Source organism: Salvelinus fontinalis, chromosome 31 (genome assembly GCF_029448725.1).
Source record: "Salvelinus fontinalis isolate EN_2023a chromosome 31, ASM2944872v1, whole genome shotgun sequence".
Classification (NCBI taxonomy): Eukaryota; Metazoa; Chordata; class Actinopteri; order Salmoniformes; family Salmonidae; genus Salvelinus; species Salvelinus fontinalis.
In genome coordinates, this window is record NC_074695.1 from 35,958,159 (window position 1) to 35,978,161 (window position 20,003).

A 20,003-nucleotide genomic window follows, 5' to 3' on the forward strand; every position below is an offset into this window, starting at 1 on the left:
GTATTCTGTTTCTGCTAAATGTAATGTACCATTATGTTTATGCCTGTATTCATGTATTTTATATTGTAAAATAAAGAGATTTTCTGATAGAAAAACTGTATGGGGACTTCATCGTTGTTAGGTTGAAAGAAGAAGAAAAGGATCTACACATTGTAAAGAATCAAAAGCCACTTTTACACAAACACGGGTTTGGGTGTAAACCCCTTTTGGTCTTTTGTTGCGCTGTCACATTGTGTGATCATAATGGAGGACCGTTGGACCTGGATCCATTTACTAAGTGTCACAGAGTAGGAGTGCTGATCTATGATCAGTTTTGCCTTTTAAGATCATCATGAATCTGATTATTATAGACATCCTAGATCAGCGCTCCAACTTTAAAATGCTTGATAAATAAAGGGCTCTGGTGTAATCTCAGTCTTGATGGGGTTTTAGTAGGGTATTACGATACATTGGAGCCAGGTTGTGTGATTACTCTTCCTGACTTTAGCATTGTTACGTCAGACTACAATTGGCAAATAACAATGTATATCTCCTCTTAGATTTCGAGTGTCCTCTGCTAACCTTCTCTACTCTTATCTGGTCACGAGTACACAAGTATGTACTGCCCTGTCATGTAGGCTACATGGTTTATTAAGCACTCTCAGCACTGTAGATTGTGCTCAGATTCCTGGCCGTCCAGATGTCGCGGAAGGACCGACGGCACTCAAATGTAATCCCCAAATTAAAAACCAGGCAACTGATAAATATTTAATGTGTGCCCTACTTTTGGTAAATTTACTTAAATCTATGGGAAAAGCTCACCCCGGTCTGACCAAGAGGGATTTATTTATTTATTCCAGAGCAAAACATTCAACAGATTAGCTGTTTGATTACGAGGTCGGGATTAACTTTAACAAGAGATGAGTAAAAGAATTTACAGCAAGTATTGTGGGAGGAAATGGGGGATCTGGAATTGTCCAATCTAAGATAGGTGTATCATAGAAATAAAAAGGCAGACTTTTAGTGTTTCTGGTATTCTAAATCTATGGATTACTATTCATTCCAAAGTAATGTCCAGGCCATTTCGGGTTGCCACAAAAACGCATTCACCACATACAGGGAAAAGGGAGGTTTGGATTAATTAAATAAATACAAAATAAATCTATATTTATTTGAATTCAAGCTGTGTATACCTCAGTGTGGACTGAGACAGACTGTTGGCACAGCACATCCAATTTTGCAGTTTTGATTAAATAGAAGGCTTGTGTAGATTGAGTGCTTATGATACATATAGGCCAGCTAGCCCAAAGAGGCTAATTATGCTAAAGCTAATGCCTAACAAAGTTGATTTACTGTTTAACGGATGCCCCGCCTCACATAAAACAAAAAAAATATTTTATGATTTATTTGATTCATGTGAATCGATTATTTGAATCTATTTTTGACGAAAGTCAACTCACTTCTCCATTGCAGTAGTTGGGATACTGTTCAATCGCGGTGAATTGAATCATGTGAATCAAACGTTTCATTTGTGAATCACAAAAAGTAATTTTAGGAAAAATTATTGGCTGTAGCCTTCCTTTTTGGTTATGTGACTGCAAAACTTGTTTTGTAGATACTTCAAGTTGACATTGCATTTCAATAGATGTTTGTCAGCCTGCAAAGTAAACACTTCTAAGGTAAGATAAATATGACTAAACAAGAAAATGTGTGTGCTTGCTTCAGCTGTCTAAAAATATCTGTATGGTAGTGGGAGATGTGTTAAATGTCAAATTAAAGCTGAATAGAAGCTTAAGCAGTTCGTTATAGTAAGAATAGGTCTGATTACTTTAGTAGACTGCTATATATTTCAGTTAACACATAAATTATGAAAAATAGCAGAACTATGCCTCTGAGAAATTAACTGTGCCTAAAACTCAGCCGGGACAGGCTTTCAATGGTGGTATCCTACTCCTGACACCAATTTAGTTAAGGGGGTACACCCTGACCAGGACTCTGTGGTCCCTGTGACAGTCATTCCAGAACCATTATACCAAAAGGCAAACATGTTGTACTAAGGTTGTTCACTATTTTTACACATGGTTAAAATTTTACTTAACCTTTTCATATATACAATTTTTATTCACACGCTCGCCTCACTTGCACAGACAAGCTAATGAGTGAGGTTAGCATTAGTGGTTTACCTGAAGCCTGGTGAGCGTTGACCAGGTTGTGTCCGGACAGGTCCACAGAGGCGTGGTGCACTGGGTTGATGAAATTGGGCTGCACCATGGCATTATTAGCATGGTCCATGGGGTTGGCTGTGTGGATCACATTGACCTGGGCGTAGGCACATGCATGCACAAAAAAAAAGAGAAAGCGAGAGAGAGAAACAAAGAAAAAGTCCAGAGTTACAGACAGACCACAGAGTCAAAGTGTTAAGCTTTAAGTGTTAAAGTATTAAGTGTTTGAAGCTTTTCCATGATTTCTTTTTTTTGAAACACTGTTACATATTCTTGTTCACTTCACCAATTGTTGTTCATAATTGTTTATGACATAAAAGGGTTAATATCCCTAACACAGTGACTAGGGATTATTATTATTATTATTATTTTCCATCAGTCTCCATCAGTCTCTATACTGAAGAAATGACAGCAGTTGCCGTATGGGTGAGGTATAAACAGTAAACGCTCAGTCATACCTCGACCTTGAAGTCGTTGCTGATGTAGCGGCCGTTGAGTTCGGAGCAGAACAGCTTGAACTTCCTGTCAAAGAGAGCCTCTGTGTGCCAGTTCTTGTAGCGAATCAGGTGCAGGACCTGCTCATAGTTGGCCATGGTGTTGACGCCTGGGACATGGAGAGGAGGCTTGTCAAGTACAGATTTAGGGAGGGAAAATGTAGTTAAAGGCAGGTCCGGCACTCATTGTTAGCACAAAGCAGACAGGAGGGTTGACGAAGGATATGTTTTTTATGCATTATGGGGAAAAATGTCTAGCCCAGCCTAGTCTACCATAGCCAAACAGCCTAGTCTAGCTTAGCCTAGCCATCCTAGACCAACCTGTCAGGACGAGACCCAGGTTGGAGGAGGTCATCTCCAGGCCTCGCTGCTGGACCTGGGCCTGGTCTACCTCCAAGGTCTCATGCTCTCCGTCCAGCTCGTCGCCCAGCGCCGTCACCTCACATGTGTCCAGGTTGTGCATGATCTCCTCCGACACTACCGTCTCTTGAACTGAGAAAAGATTGGGGGGAAGAAGATTGATATATATTTTTTAATCTGTATGTTTGCTGTGTAATTGTATGTATGTGGTAACACTTTCCATGCCAATAAAAGCCCTTTGAATTTTGAGAGAATATTGTCAGTTAAGAAGCTCACATTTTAACAGAGCTATTGGGGCTTGTCACCCAGAATCAGATTAAACCTTGTCCTAGAATAAAACATACTTTCAATGCACATTCTCCACTGACGGTGCTGGTTACGCTTTATTTTACAGGTGGTATTTACTAAGAAACTATGTGGTAACAATGGATAATAGTAATTTCAAAGAAACCACCTGCTTAATATCAGGAAAATAAAAAGGTAACTATGGAGCTTTTCAGTCCAGGACAAGGCTTAATCTGTGTCTGGGAAACCAGCCCATGATGTCCTGTACATTGTTTATCAACCAGAGGTCATGAGAACAGCAGAGCTGGTAGGTAACAGCGCTAGTAGACCTCTAAGCCCTGTTTTCCCATATGGCTTGTTTTACACAAGGGCACTTTGTTTGTCTCAATCTCTAGATCGCTCGCCCTCCCTTTCTTGCATTCTCTTTCTCCCCTTTCCACATCTCTCTCAGCCTCCCTCCCTAGTTCATTCTCTCTCGCTCTCCCTCTTCTGTTTCTATTTTTTCCCTCTTCTCTCTAGCACTCCCTGCCCTGTTCTTTATCAGACCAAATAGATGAACAGATGTCGTGGCTGGTCAAATAACCCCTCCCATAAAGCTTGTGTAGTAAACAACCCCTCCCTCCTCCTTCCTCCCATAGCTCCCTCCACCTCCCTCCCACAGATTGCCACTGGTGGCCTAATCCTCTGTGTGTTATCTACTTGTTTCCACTGGGATATATACCAGGGTCTGGCCAATATCAACCCAATTCAATTCAGCCAGTACAATTAATCCCCGTGCATTGGGGTCTCCTCCAGATTTACCCTTAAGGACACAAGGCCATCTAAAATGAGCATAAATGTCTGCCTGAACCAATATTTCCGATTGAAAGCAATTGGGATCTGCCCAGTCTCTGCAATTGTAGGGAAATTGAGTTCAAATGAAATGCCCTGAACCATGATCTTGGCTGTGGTATTTTCTGTGGATGACTCTGTGCTCCTCCAAATGTTTGTGGTGTGTTGTTCGGGGACGTTTTCCCATATGGCTTGTTATTCCACAAGGGCACTTTGTCTCTGTCAATCTCTAGATCGCTCCCCCTCCCTTTCTTGCATTCTCTTTCTCCCTCTTTCCACATCTCTGTAAAATTTTTTTTTTTTAAAGTCAAGGTCTGAATACTTTCCGAAGGCACTGTATCTACAGCCAACCTCTGATCTGTAGACCACCAACGGTCCCTGGGATGATACCAACAGGTCCCTGAGATGGTTGGCTGACTGACAGTTTGTCAGTTCTCAAGAGCTGGTTTTAATTTAAGGGGATACTTCAAAGAAGAGGGACCATAGCTCGCTGGTTGATAAACCTTAAAGGTTTAGAAACATTCCTTAACGGTCAGGTGGTACAGGATCTACAGTAAGGGGGTACAATCTACAGAGTGCTTAAAAAAATAAATAAATTGGGCTCCCCCAAGTTATTCAACTTTTTCACAAATAAAATTAAAATAAATAAAAAATTGCTTCATTGAGGAAATCTGTTCCTAACTAAGTATTCACACAAATTTTTAAAAAGACGTGATCTCCCGGGTGGCGCAGTGGTCTAGGGCACTGCATCGCAGTGCTAACTGCGCCACCAGAGTCTCTGGGTTCGCCCCCAGGCTCTGTCGCAGCCGGCCGCGACCGGGAGGTCCGTGGGGCGACGCACAATTGGGCTAGCGTCGTCCGGGTTAGGGAGGGTTTGGCCGGTAGGGATTTCCTTGTCTCATCGCGCTCCAGCGACTCCTGTGGCGGGCTGGGCGCTGTGCGCGCTAACCAAGGGGGCCAGGTGCACGGTGTTTCCTCCGACACATTGGTGCGGCTGGCTTCCGGGTTGGAGGTTGCCTACCCCTGTGTTAAAGAAGCAGTGCGGCTTGGTTGGGTTGTGCCTCGGAGGACGCATGTCTTTCGACCTTCGTCTCTCCCGAGCCCGTACGGGAGTTGTAGCAATGAGACAAGATAGTAATTACTAGCGATTGGATACCACGAAAATTGGGGAGAAAAGGGGAGAAAATTTAAGAAGAAAGAAAGAAAAAAAAAGGAAAAAAAAGACGTGATCTCAATGTATTCGTGGTATGAAATAATTGCTTTCAAAAGAACAATCTCTTTTTGGGCTTACAGTAGTTGTGGTCAATTTACAGTGTACAAATTATCATTATTTTACGTCCCCCCTGACCATTCACTCTGACAAAAATAAGCCCATGGCTGAATCTAGTTGCCTACCCCTGATCTACATTAAGGTGGACCTATTTAAAGTATGGAGGTATGATCTATAGTAGGGTGGTACGTCTTAGTACCTGTGGGGTCGTCCTCTGCCCCCTCTGTGGCCTCTGTGGCCTCTGGCTCGGTTTCAGCCTCAACCTCGCGGGTGATGGTGCTGACAATGCGCAGCTCGGGGAACAGAGTCACACCCTCAGGGCTCTCAAACTCTGCAGCGCCGCGGGCAAAGTGGTCGATGCCACTCAGGCTGATCTTGGGCTCCTCGGGCTGCAGCACCATCACGTATCCCGCCGCTTCCGGTACCAAGATGCACGTCTCCTCATTGAAGCACCTAGCAAGCCAACAGTTTCAGATTAGGTCCATTTCAGTCTAATATAAGCAGTACATTAGCCATGCAATTTGCGAGAAAAATATCCTCTGTCATTCTAAGTGCATGCAAATAGGGCAGGGGACCATTTGATTGTCTATACTGTGAAACTTTAAAACAGTTTGCAGTTCACTCGAAGCAGTCTTCCATTCTTTTCACCTCTATCTTACCATTTCACGTTTCATGTTGAATTGACTTTGGAAAAGGTAGGTACACACTACCCTCCATTTTACCTTTCTATTCAGATTTTTTTGATTAAATTCCCTTTGAATAAATAACCTTTTGAATCTTTATTTGAGTGTAAAGCAGCACCTTTTAAACATGTCAGTGATTTAACCATTTAAATATCATCATCTTTCACTGACACAAAATGTATATTATCATAAAGCATATATTGGTAAGCCTAGCTAAACAGCCAAACTCAGTAGCCATATTGCTATCTAATTGTACCAAGTGGTCTGGCGCACAGACTATGTATTATATCATTCAGGGCAGGTTTCCCGGACACAGATCAAGCCTAGTTCTGGACTAAAAATCATGCTTAATGGAGAATATCTATACATTTTTTAGTCCAGGGCTAGGCTTAATCTGTGTCTGGGAAACTGGCCCAAAGTGTATATTGGGCCAAAGTGTTTATTGATGGCACGGGACACTCACTTGACGGTGGTGGAGACGCGGAGGTGTCGAATGCCGGGGGTGGGGAACTGGCGTGAGTTCAGGTAGGAGATGTGCTGCATGACCTTGTCGAAAGCCTCAATGTCATCGCCTTCCACGGTCAGCGACGACTGGTTGGGGTTGAACGCCACCTGAGAGAGAAGAGGTGATGGCGGCAGAGTGAGCCCCAACTGTTGATGTTCCATGTTAGTCATTTAGCAGACGCTCTTATCCAGAGCAACTTACAGTCATTCAGTTTAGTAGGGGAAAAAAGACACATATCAAGACACATATCAAAGTTGCTAGAAGACTGAAGCCCCTCTTAGAGCTATACTCATGTTCAATGTACTTTCTTTTAGCCCTTAGTCCCATAACTTCAAGCAAGTTGTATTGTTATAAATGCGACTGTATTAGAGGTACACCAAATCCACTGGACTTAGTAACCCAGTTAAAGGGATAGTTCACTGCTTTGGTTTCGTTTCCCTGGAAGTTTACCAATGCTAACATTTCAGCATTTGTGGCTGAAATCCCATTCAAGTCATGGGAACGATATTAGCATTTTTCGCGCATCATGTCCAAATCATCCAAAGTATCAAAAATAGATTGTGAAGCTCACCAAACAGTGCCAGACACTGTCAGGGAAACTAAAGGCATGGATTGCTGTCATACCTTGTACATAGACTGCTTACATGGTATGTGTAATGTGTAAAAAAAATATTTAAAAAATTGTGAACCATCCCTTTAAGTTTAGGAAAGCTGGTCCTAGAGCTGTACACAGGGGAAACTTCCCCCCAGAGCCCCTCCAGCCCCCCAGGCTATAGCTAGACCTCTCACCTTGACGGCTGAGGCCACCTCCTCAGGCAGCTGCACATCCAGGCCCTCCTTGCAGGTATACAGGCAGTCGATCACCTTCTTGTTCTCCAGCTTTCCCGACCGGATCATCAGGCCGGCCAGATTCCCCCGGAAAAACTGGGACATGCGAGCGTTGCCGCCTGGACCCAGCGAAGAGCGGAGGAGAAAACACACACACAGTCAGCCAGGCGTATAAATCTGCAGACTGACCTTTTCTGGGCGAGCGGTTTGAAGCATGCCATCTGAATGTGCAGCAAAGGCCGCGTGACTGGCGCTCTCATGCAAGTTAGTATGTGTGCCCTTAAAAGGCCTGAGAATGGATGACGGATGAGCTGATACAAGCCTCCAGCCAAACATGCACCAATCTGCAGTTTGATGGTGGAAAAAACAATGGATTGGAGGGGGGGTAGGGCATGCTATCATGGAATCGGTTCAATGTCTTCACTTCAAATGTTATTATCTTACATACATTTTCATACCAATATGTATCCTACAAGGCTATGGTGATTCTTGATATTTAAATATAATTTGTGTTTTTCAATATACTTTTGCTACAATCAGTTGTGAGGAAAATCTTAAATGTGACTTACATCCCAGTTAGCATATTTGGTTCCTTGGAAGCTGAGGGAATGCAAGAGTTTGCCTTCCCATTGGTTCTGGGAACGAAGCCATAAGTTTCCTGACGGTAAAACTGGCCTTTTTTTCACGTTCTGAGAACGGAAGTAAACATTTTGCCTGTTCTGGGAACATCCCTTTTTAGGTTGCAGGGGGGTTCTGAGAACGTTTTACTATGATTCTCTGAAAGTTTTCCTGGGATGTTTAATTAACACTATGAGAATGGAAATGATAGGTTATTTGAAGGTAATTAAATAACAGAACATTCTCTAAAATGTTTGTAATGAAATGTAAAGGTTATTTTTCTAACTTTCACTGAATGTTTCAATAAGACTTTTAATAACACTGCTAGCTTAGTTTGGGCTAACTGTTCTGAACTCCAAGCAAAGATAGGACACGTGGAAATTAATTTGCTTAGTGCAAACACATTGTTTTATTGCACGCGGTCAGTGAGATTTGAACCTATGAACTTCTGTTTTCTATCCATGGAATTTGTCCACTGTGCCACCAGCATACCATGTTTTCTAAACTCATACAAAGCTGTTAATTTTTGTCTATTCATACAGGCCCTGTTTCAAAGGAAGCAAGCTCTCATTAAGATCAGGTGTGGCCAATTAGTAGCCGCAGCCAACATACCTGAACACATTTAACAAGATAGAGGATAAAGAGTGTTTGGTTGACACAGAGAACAGAATGTACGTTTTTAAACAACATTCTTAGAACTTACAAAGGTTTTCTTGTAGTTTTTAAATGTACACTTTTTTTACGTTCTCTGAATAATTTAAGAACATGACTTTAAATACAACCATTAGGAAATCTTTTTGGAACCTTATACTGAAGGACTGAAATTCCCACAGAAGAACATTGTTTCTTAACAATCTGAGAATGTTCCCAATATCAAAACAGTTGGAGAACGTTCCTAGAATATTACCAAAATTTAAATTAAATGTAACTGTTGGAACTTTTTGGAAAGTAATTAAAGTAATGAAATACCAAGAAAATAACGTTTTTTTGTCAAGTTCCTTAAATGTGCTGAGAACGTTCCAAAGCCAAGCAACTACCCTGCACCATTCCAAGAAAGTTTGTATGCAATGTCGGCAGTACGTCCAAAATAACCATAGGACAACCATGCTCTCACCAAGCTCTAAGAAACATATGGTTCTCAGATCATTTAGTGCTAGCTGCGATGTATCCTATCAGTTATGGTTGTTAACAGGATTGTGTATCCTATCAGTTATGGTTAACTCATTACAATATACTGGTGCATTTCTTGAGGTGAAAATCGTAAGCTCGAGGTGAATATTGTGCAGGGATTTGATGCACCCGTTAGTGCATGAGGATGGGTCTGCTGTGGCTGCGTCACTGCAACGCAAATCTGGCCTCGCCTCTCTCAAGGTCACATTGTCCTGCAGCCAGCAGCAGAATCGCTGTGTCGCAAGCTGTGCATTGTTGCCATCAGATACTCTGGAGCCGCAGCTCCTTACACAAGGTCATGCACTGAAACGGTAAACATCTCCAAATACTGCATCGGGTAATAGAGAGCACCGTCTGAAGGCGAAATTGAGAGAATACCGCATTGGCTTATGAATAATAGAAATATCAAAGAGATACAAAAAAAAGCCGTCCAGGAATATGTTGCATCCAGTCTTACGCAGACTGTCTCATGCTAGAAATATAGAGTTAGAGAATCATTCCTCGTGCAGCTAGAATGTGGAAGACATTCTAGTCGGGGGTGATGATGATGATGATGCCGTTAACAAGATGGACAAATGGCACATATTAAGGAGTAAGGGAAAGACTTGAGCAACCTGTGGAAGGCTCAGAGACTGTCTCATTGTCTTTGTCATGTCCTGGGTTGTCTGTAGAGAGTACAGGAGAGAGTTCAGGGAAAGAGAGCAGGGGGGAGGGGATTGAAAATCAGGAGAGGTTGGTTTGATGTTACACATGAACTCATAGTGCATCATCCTGGTAGCAGGGAAAGAGTTAATACTGTATGTACAGTATATCAGAACAATTACATGTACATATTTTAGGCATAAACACAAGGAGAACTACTACCATTGTATATCAATGGAAAAAAATTGCAATAAAAAAACAAATTCTCAAACAGAAAGCCTTATTCTAGCATTTTGTCCTTAGTAACTATCAATTTAAACTCAAATATCAATACTGGTATCTTAGCTGATACATGCATTGCCATGTAAGCTAAAGGATGACATCTTAAAACATCCTGATAAGGGATTTATTTTTGTTGTTAAGATAATATCTTTTGTCTGTTTTCATCAACATTCCCGCTGTGTCTTGCCTGGTCCCAGATCTGTTTGAGTTATCATGTCAACTCCAAATGTTTGGTGATAGCACAAACAGATCTGGGACCAGGCTACTTTGTGGCTAGTTTACCTTGCCAGCAGGCCCCGATAGTGAGCTGCATGCCAATCTTGGAGGAGTGCAGGGGGTAGTCTTCGGTGACCAGGAAGGGCTCGAAGGTGGCCCCATCTACAAAGAGAGCCACGGAGGGGAACTCCACGTTCAGCACGTAGTGGTGCCACTCTTTGTCACACACCTGGAGTGAGAGAGAGAGGAGAAGGGGCAGGAGGTCAAAATCAACTCTATCTAAATTAGTCTTTCCTCACCTCCTTCTCAACCTTATTGTCCTTGGTCCCTCCCTTCTGACTTTCTTCTCCAATACAATTTGAGAATGAGGCAAGGTGAGAGGATGCAAGAAATCAATTAAATATTGACTGGGTTGGAGCCTAGTCGAGGCCATGAGCAGGTAGACATGGCAAAGAGCTCATTCTGCATATGTTCTACTACCCTGCTCTCATTCTACAGTCCTCATAAACATATTTGTTATGGCAATGACAAAACTGATTGTGCTAATGGACAAACCATTTGGAATTTTGCTATGATTTTGAGAGGCAGCTGAAAATCATTGGTTGTTTTGGGGTTCTGGGACATTCTCACTAGTAAAATCTGGGACAATAAAATAACTACTACTACAGTCAAACTGTCTTGAGGTGTGGTGTCGAAAAAGGGGCAGTCTTGGTGTCCTGGTGACCAAGCAGACCACGAAAATAAGTGTTTTAATTAATGCTTTGAAGTGTTATCCTCTGCGATCAAATGCAAATGCATCTTGTTTGATGTATGCATTTGTTTTACCCCAAATTAAATTAAAAGTGTGGTAGCTCACCTGGTCCAGTTTCCAGTGGAACTCAGCTGGTTTGTAGTTCTCCGCCTCTGCGGGGTCCTGACGCAGCAGCAGGATGAGGTGACAGTTATGGACGTAGAGGGAGTAGTGGTGTCTGTTCATTTCTGTGGGATGGGCACCAGATTAGGGTTAAAGGTAGGTTTGCCAAGCTCCGGTAACGTTCCAATATTTCCAAGTTCTCCAAAAATCCCAGATGGTAGATTCACAGAATCAAAATAGAATGAGCTGGAATTCTCCAACCATGATTTCAAGACAACCTGGGAATTTTGGTAAAGTTGCCAGAATTTTGGACTGGGAATATTTTTGGAGTCCTATCACGAGAGGACAAATACTGTCTATTGATGTATGGGGTATCAGACCTGGGTACAAATCATAACCCTAATTATTTTCTTTCACATTCCTAAGCTGTGCTCGATTGAGCTTGCCAGGCACAATGGAATAGTCCCAAAAGTGCAAACCCCATCATACCAGCACTCCAGACAGGCTCAACGGAGTACACATTATGGGGTATGTTTTACAGTGAGTAGAGGGTAGCGTACCGGTCTTGTCCGAGTTACAGAGGATGGTCTCCTTCTCCCTGGCCCCGGGGCCGTGCCTCATCCACACAGAGACGGTGAAGGGCTCCTTCAGGCTGGTGCTCACCACACCCTCGGGCACCTTGATGGCCTGCGTGCCGTTGAACTCAAACACCTGGTCGCTGTCATGCCCATTGTCTGTGGGCAGACCCACCGTCCAGTTGGCAGAGCTGCTTGGTGCAGGCAGTAATTCCACCGTGCCAGCGCTGGCGCCTGAGAGAAACACACACACACACACACCGAATGCCAGGTTTAGACACAAATACACAATGCTACAGATAAGAAAAGCGATGACTCGTTTCCCCCAGCTAACAATTACATCATGTCAACAAATCAAATCCACTTTGTTCACTGAGGGTAGTTTTTTTTTGGAATGGACTGCATTACGAGGAATGGATGTTGTTTGGCACATTGCTTGATTAGCAGAGATACATGCTCTGAGCTACAGTATATCATGGTTGTTTTTGTTCTAGGTTTAGGGTTTCTCACCGCATAGCTTGTGCAGGGACTTCTCAGAGTAGGTGTCTCGGTCGCAGCCCTTTCCGATGTGATTGGTCTCCAGCTCGATGTTGGCTTGGATGGAGGTGATTGGCTCCTCGCAGGTCTCCAAGTGCATGCTGGGGAAAAGGGCCAGACTGCCTGTGCCAGGCTCGTACTCAATCCTCTTGTTGAAACCTGAGAAAGAGAAAGAGAGAGAACGTGAAAGAGAGAAGAGAAATGAGCAACATGTTTAGACGCAAAACCACAAATAATGGTATAAGACATTTGCAGTCGATACTCTGTTCATTCATTAGGCAGTGATTCTGACACTAGCTAAGAGAGGATAAGCCTGCGGGTTGAATGACCTCATTCCAATGGTATACTGTAAACTTTAGCCTTACAGAGTCCCACACACTAACAGATCCTGAAGCCATTTGAGAGTTACTGATAGAGTAGAGCCTTTGCTACCTTGCCAGCCGGGCTTGCAGGTGGGCTTAATGTTGATCTTGACCAGCACATCTTCTGAGGCGCGGTTCTTCCCACAGTCGTAGGCAGTCACCGTCAGTTTGTACATGCGCTCTTTGCTGTAGTTCAGCTTCTCTGTGTTCTTGATGAAGCCTGAGTAAAGAAAAAAAAAAGAAGAATTGAGCTGATTTTGAGCTTTTCATTGATGGAATGCCAACACGCTACAGGTGCGCTAAGAACAAAAGTAAACAGTGCTAATCAAAGCCCAACTTTTAAAATCAGACACGCAAGGGATTATCATAATACAGAGATTGGCATTTCAAGGTGCAAGCCTACACTTCAAAGGCAAAGTGCTAAATAAAAAAAATGACAGACTTAATGTTTGCTGAGATCAATAAAAAAATTGGTCGGGGTCCTTACCGTCCTTGTCAACAGTGAAGGGTACATCTGGGGTGACGATCTCGTAGCTGCAGATCTGGCTAAACTGGAATGAGCAGTCGGCATCCACTGCCTCCACCTTCAGGATGCTGTCATACTTCTTACCCTCGATGACCGTGGCTTTGTAGGACTTCTCCGTGAACACTGGGGAATACTCGTTGATGTCGTTCACTTGGATGTGGACAGTGGCCCTGTTGGGGTCAAAGTTAAACTGGTGACGACAGACTGACCGTCCAAAAAGATACATCCATCACACAAGCTTCTGTGAATTACATTAGTCTCTGCTTAGCTAACTAAGTAATCTGTGCAATAATCAATTTTAGGATGGCTGTATTGCAGCCGATCACAAGTTATCATAATGTTGCATTACAGCTAGATAACTTTGATTATACTAACATAATCAAGGATAGTAAGGAAGGATGGCTCAATGTGGGCACGGGAGAACTCTGAGATTGGAGACAGTACTCATCTTGTCTCAAAAGTAAAAAAGTGTTACACTATTGTATACACCCTTATATTATACTAGGATTATTGTGTTTCCATAGCTAGGGTTGACAGTGAGGACTTGTGAAGAGCAGAATCAACCACCAATTAAATTTCAGTTCAATTTAAGGGGCTTTTTCGGCATGTGAAACATATGTTTACATTGCCAAAGCATTTGAAATACCTCTACATAATCAAAACAGTTGCTCTGTGAGAAGGTGTTAAAGTTCACAGATAGCCACTGGGGAGCCAGGCCCAGCCAATCAGAATGAGTTTTTCCCACAAAAGGGCTTTATTACAGACAGAAATACTCCTCAGTTTCATCATCTGTCCGGATGGCTGGTGTCTGACGATCCCGCGGGTGAAATAGGCGGATGTGGAGGTGCTGGTCTGGTGTGGTTACACGTGATCTGCGGTTGTGAGGGCGGTTGGACGTACTGCCAAATTCTCTAAAACGATGTTGAGGCAGTAGAAATGAACATTCAATTCTCTGGCAACAGCTCTGGTGGACATTCCTGCAGTCAGCATGCCAATTGCACGCTCGCTCAAAACTTGACATCTGTGGCATTGTGTTGTGTGACAAAACTGCACATTTTAGAGTGGCCTTTTATTGTCCCCAACACAAGGTGCACCTGTGTAATGATCATGCTGTTTAATCAGCTTCCTGATATGCCACACCTGTCAGGTGGATAGATTATCTTGGGAAAGGATAAATGCTCACTAACAGAGATATAAATACATTTGTGGACAAAATATGAAAGAAATGTTTGTGCATATGGAAAATTTCTGGGATATTTTATTTCAGCTCATCAAACACGGGACCAACACTTTATATTTATATTTTTGTTCAGTATAAATGCCAGCTGAAGTGTGGCTCTGGCCCCAAGTTCCACCAGGTCTGCCAAAGCCATGCCCAGTGAGACATGGGTGGCGGCCCGCGTAGATGGACACAGAAAAGTCTGAGCCTTTTGGGTTAAACACTGGGATAAATCCTGTATGGAAATGCACCATGATTGTGCACATTTTCCTTCCAACCTTTACTTGATTGAATATGTTGGCAATGATCAAATTCATAGACTGCAAGGTGAATTTTGATTGGACTCATCGCATCAATCTAATTTTAAAAGGACTGCTGGCACCAGCAACAGAATGTCCTACCCACACAATTACACTAAGATCAGGTCATTCGAACAAAATTGAGTCAAGGCGGGAAGAAATTCCACACACTGTGGCACTCAAGTGTTGACTTTGCAAATTGGTCCCAGTACGGGGCCCTGAGACACTACGGAGCAAGAGTCAGACATACTTGTGAGATTTCTTCATGTTGGCTCCGTCGGGGCCCTCTCCACAGTCATAGGCCTGGATGGTGAAGGTGTGCTCCTTCTGGAGTTCACAGTCCAGCTTGTCTTTAGCTCGAATGACTCCCTCACCCGTGGACTTGTCCAGGACCACTGCCTCAAAGGGAACATTCTGCCCATGGATCCTGAAGCCACAAATCTCACCTGAACAGGTCAAGAATCGAAAAAGTGTTTGTTTAGAAGGGGAAAGTTCCTTCTTGAAGTCTACAGTCAAATTAGTAAGAAAACACTATGTATACACAAACTTAAATAAAGAACAGCCAAAGGTTTTGGCAGCCAGGGATTTGTACATTTGGGGGCAGGGGGTGTCTGTGGAGGAAGCCAGAAGCATTGTTGTATGGGTGAGTACTTGAGGGGAGGGGAGGGGGGAGTGGGGACATTTAGCATAATAGTGGGCTGACTGATCACATCGCATCCAGTCATGCATGTTGAAACCAATAAATATGTGGACAGGCATTTCACAGGAGTACTTTACACCACAACAATTAAACTAATCAAACCAAACCAAAATGAAGAGGGAGTGCAAAGCCAATATTGGAGCAAGATATTAAAATCAGTGCATTTCATTGTCAGGCTATAAATTACAGGGCAATTCCAGAAGAAAAGAAGGAGTGAACATAGGAAAAAGAAAGGAAACCTAAATCAAAATATTAAAAGTTTACAGTAGAAGTAATATGAAACGATTACGATAAAGTGGTCCGGTATCAAATGGCACTAAACCTAATACAGTGAAGAAAAACAAAATGAACAAATTAAAATAATCCATTAAAAGTTCATTTTGGAGTGAAGGAAGTCTTCCTGTGCAATTTTGCCTCGCACCCCAAACTATTTAGAAATGAATACAAAATGAAATAATAGAGGATCAAACCAGTACAATAGCAGTAGTCAAACAAAAGTACTGGATGAGAACTGGGGTTAGAAATATCAACTTGCTCGACATCCACATCAAATGACAACTGCAGCCATGCTAATGGTAGAGATTAGTGGTGGAAAAGATGCAACAACAGAAACCTCACAGCAGAGAGAGTTTGCATTAACAACCTCAGTGACTTTGCTTTGAAAAATCGAGAAATTACAAGTTGCCAGTGGTCAAAATCATGGTTTAAATCATCTTTAATATAATTTTTTTAAAGTAATACCGGCACATTTCAAATTTGGTTCTTTTTTGAGAGGCACCAATGATATTGGTGTGCAGTTTATTGTCCATACATAATACTACACTATGACAAAAATGTCATTATCAAATTTAATTTCCCAACATTTAGCATGGGTTTCACCAGGTTGTATTTTCTTAATAAATATTCAACTCAAGGCAGAATTGTTCATTTAAAGTAACTGTCTCAAATTGGCTTTGATATCAGTCTTGGTTGATTGTTCATGATGAATTTGCCAAAATGACAGACAACTTTGGGACCAACTCCTGACTTTAGCACCTTTTCCCTGATCGTGGCTGAAATACTGTTAGGGTCTGCAAACTACAATGGATGTCTCATGCACAGATATTTCTAAGTACACACAGCCCCACATCACACTTTTCATCCAGTTGTTGTATTTTCCAAAAATTTGGGGTGAGAGAAAAGTAAAAGTTAAACAAAAACAAATGGGGAGGAGATTAAAGAGCATGGCAGGAGTTTCTGTCTAAAAGTGCGGATGCTAGTTTGCGTTAGTGGGTTAATAATAAAAAAACTGAGCACAAGACAGGAGAAAGAGCCCATCATCACCTTCTTTGGTGAAGGTCACCTCAAAACTTTCTACAAGAAGGGAGAGAAAATCAACCCAGGTCAGTCAGAAAAGTTGAATTTCAGAGGTTACACAGAGAGGACAAGATAGAGTTGAAGTCAGAAGTTTACATACACCTTAGCCAAATACATTTAAAAACTCAGTTTTTCACAATTCCTGACATTTAATCCTAGTAAGAATTCCCTGTTTTAGGTCAGTTAGGATCACCACTTTATTTTAAGAATGTGAAATGTCAAAATAATAGTAGAGAGAATGATTCATTTCAGCTTTTATTTCTTTCATCACATTCCCAGTTTGGTCAGAAGTTTACATACACTCAATTAGTATTTGGTAGTATTGCCTTTAAATTGTTAAACTTGGGTCAAACGTTTCAGGTAGGGCTTTGTGATGGCCACTCCAATACCTTGACTTTGTTGTTCTTAAGCCATTTTGCCACGTTGTGCAGTTGCAAACCGTAGTCTGGCTTTTTTATGCTGGTTTTGGAGCAGTGGCTTCTTCCTTGCTGACCGGCCTTTCAGGTTATGTCAATATAGGACTCCTTTTACTGTGGATATAGATACTTTTGTACCGGTTTCCTCCAGCATCTTCACAAGGTCCTTTGCTGTTGTTCTGGGATTGATTTGCACTTTTCGCATCAAAGTACGTTCATCTCTAGGAGACAGAACACGTCTCCTTCCTGAGCGGTATGGCGGCTGCGTGGTCCCATGGTGTTTATACCTGCGTACTATTGTTTGTACAGATGAACGTGGTACCTTCAGGCGTTTGGAAATTGCTCCCAAGGATGAACCAGACTTGTGGAGGTCTACAATTTGGAGGTCTACAGACTTGTGGAGGTCTTGTCTGATTTCTTTTGAATTTCCCATGACATCAAGCAAAGAGGCACTGAGTTTGAAGGTAGGCCTTGAAATACATCCACAGGTACACCTCCAATTGACTCAAATTATGTCAATTAGCCTATCAGAAGCTTCTAAAGCCATGACATCATTTTCTGGAATTTTCCAAGCTGTTTAAAGGCACTATCAACTTTGTGTATGTAAACTTGACCCACTGGAATTATAGTGAATTATAAGTGAAATAATCTGTCTGTAAACAATTGTTGGAAAAATTACTTGTGTCATGCACAAAGTAGATGTCCTAACCGACTTGCCAAAACTACAGTTTGTTAATTTTAATGACTCCAACTTAAGTGTATGTAAACTTCTGACTTCAACTGTACATACTTTTGCCATATATGGATACACATTCACATTGAGAGTTTGGATTCAAATTTGACGTGCAAATCAATACACAGCCCAAAAAGCCCTCTTCCTTAGGGGAAAAGTAAGAAGCGGTTACAAAGAAACATTACAGTAAAAGCTTCTACTGCCCAAAGATTTACCATTTTGCACATGACATGCTAAGAGACAACAATAACCAGCAAAATATTTCTGCATTTCTTGGTACACTTGGGCGATATACAGTTTATACCGTTTCTTGAGGTATTTCGAAATATCGACGGTATGATTTTCAATACCGTAAAAAAATGATATGCACATTTTGTACTTTGGTTAGTTAAGTTTAACTAAGGAATCTACGATGAGTCAAATTATATCCAGCTCAGGGCTCCAGCTATGCATTTGGTTAGCTAACTTGCTAACGGACTTTTGTACATCACGCTGTAACGTACAATTGACCTTATTTTAGAGCCCAAAAAACATAATACTTCCAGGTCAACTGTAATATGAATACCATTGTAAAGCACAATTTCTCCCCCTTCCAGCAAAATCAATGACGAGACCTTCATGCTGCCCATCTCTGCATGACTGAAGAAGGCAATGAGCTCTGTAGGGTCTTTTTAAAAATGGGGGAAAGAGGGAGATAAGCTGTGTGGGCAAACAGCTTTTTTCACCCCATCTGTCCAACTTATCACCTCTAAAATGTAAATAAAACACTATAAAGAATTTATATAATGTGTCATTACATACCTATTTGACGGTGTGTGTCAAATTTGAGTCAGGTTTTTACGGCGGCGCTAAAGTTATCTTTACAAGTAAACAGCGGCTGTCGTGGCTTTTGAGAGTCATGATGGCTTGCAATGATGATACAAAAAATGAATGCATTCAGTTGTACAATTGACTAGGTATCCCCCTTACCCTATCCCTGTCTCTTTCTTGTTTTTAATCTGCGAGAGTAGAATTACACCTGGTGGAGACAGGCTGTACGACACAGAATTAGTTGCATTATGCGTGCTGTACGTTATGGCATGACACAATTTAACGTACAGCGTCAGAGGGGTCAGTTTTTTCAACTTTTCTTCAATACTATCGGGCCATTTCCATGTCAATCAGCGCTTGAATAGAAACGTAGTTCACACCCCAGATATTGATGTCAACAGTCGCTACAGTCGTTTGAATGCTGCGGTTGCGCATATTTGTACGGAATGGGGTTAGTCAACAGTAAGTGGCTAGATGCCAAGATCAAGCTTCTTGGTTATAGCAGACATTCAATTTCCTGTTGCCTAAATTTTTTGTTCATCAAAAACAATTATATTATAGATAGAGAGATAGATAAAAAAAAATTAAAAAATAGCACCCCTTGTGTGCACATTTGGTAATACCGTATACCCCGGTATGGTACAGAAACGGTATGAAAATGTGGATACCGCCCAACGCTAGTTCCTGATGAATGCCATAGAAAACAAAATAATTTAGGATGATACTGTAGCTTACTAGCCTACGTCAGAAGGTTTGGACACAGTAATAACAATTCAGCATTCATCTCAGCAGACCTGTTAGGAAGTTATGTTACCTTACTACTTACTCATTACTGTGTAGTCTGAATAAAAACGGAGTTCATCAAAACTCTCTTATGCCATTAGACTGTACTCACAGAAAATGTGCTACTAAACCAAAAGCTAACATACAGTATTTCAAACTGAGCGTTGAGATACAACTTCACAGCATACTCCTGGGTCAGCTAACATTAGGCCGGTTCTGCTTGGTTGATTGTTTACGACCCGTATCCCTGGCCTCTCGTGGGGTGAGCTGTCCGTTTATTTTTCACCTAGACAATTAGAAATAGATTTCCCATTAGGGGCCTCTGTTCAGGACCAACCATGCGGTGGAAGCTTTGGGCCTCCCCCCACCCCATGCTCTCCCCAGCCCTAATGACAACATAGCTGAGACTCGGGAAATTCTACCCACAGCCTACCCTGTGTGCCTTGGCC

General features: G+C 42.1%; 1 protein-coding gene across 2 annotated transcripts in view; it reads right to left on the reverse strand.

The window, feature by feature from the left end:
- clstn1 (calsyntenin 1) overlaps nucleotides 1-20,003 on the reverse strand; it is a 74,783-nt gene that overhangs the window by 15,182 nt on the left and 39,598 nt on the right. Inside the window, exons 3-17 of one of the 2 annotated variants that reach the window (XM_055892392.1) lie at nucleotides 16,780-16,809; nucleotides 15,007-15,202; nucleotides 13,200-13,408; nucleotides 12,783-12,932; nucleotides 12,324-12,509; nucleotides 11,799-12,047; nucleotides 11,242-11,363; nucleotides 10,452-10,614; nucleotides 9,860-9,910; nucleotides 7,419-7,576; nucleotides 6,588-6,736; nucleotides 5,641-5,894; nucleotides 3,017-3,187; nucleotides 2,660-2,805; nucleotides 2,163-2,298 (exon numbers count right to left, since the gene is read on the reverse strand). In XM_055892392.1, coding sequence (XP_055748367.1) covers nucleotides 2,163-2,298; nucleotides 2,660-2,805; nucleotides 3,017-3,187; nucleotides 5,641-5,894; nucleotides 6,588-6,736; nucleotides 7,419-7,576; nucleotides 9,860-9,910; nucleotides 10,452-10,614; nucleotides 11,242-11,363; nucleotides 11,799-12,047; nucleotides 12,324-12,509; nucleotides 12,783-12,932; nucleotides 13,200-13,408; nucleotides 15,007-15,202; nucleotides 16,780-16,809 — 2,370 coding nt within the window. The remainder of the gene's footprint in view (nucleotides 1-2,162; nucleotides 2,299-2,659; nucleotides 2,806-3,016; nucleotides 3,188-5,640; nucleotides 5,895-6,587; nucleotides 6,737-7,418; nucleotides 7,577-9,859; nucleotides 9,911-10,451; nucleotides 10,615-11,241; nucleotides 11,364-11,798; nucleotides 12,048-12,323; nucleotides 12,510-12,782; nucleotides 12,933-13,199; nucleotides 13,409-15,006; nucleotides 15,203-16,779; nucleotides 16,810-20,003) is intronic. The other variant, XM_055892393.1, reaches the window with a different exon arrangement.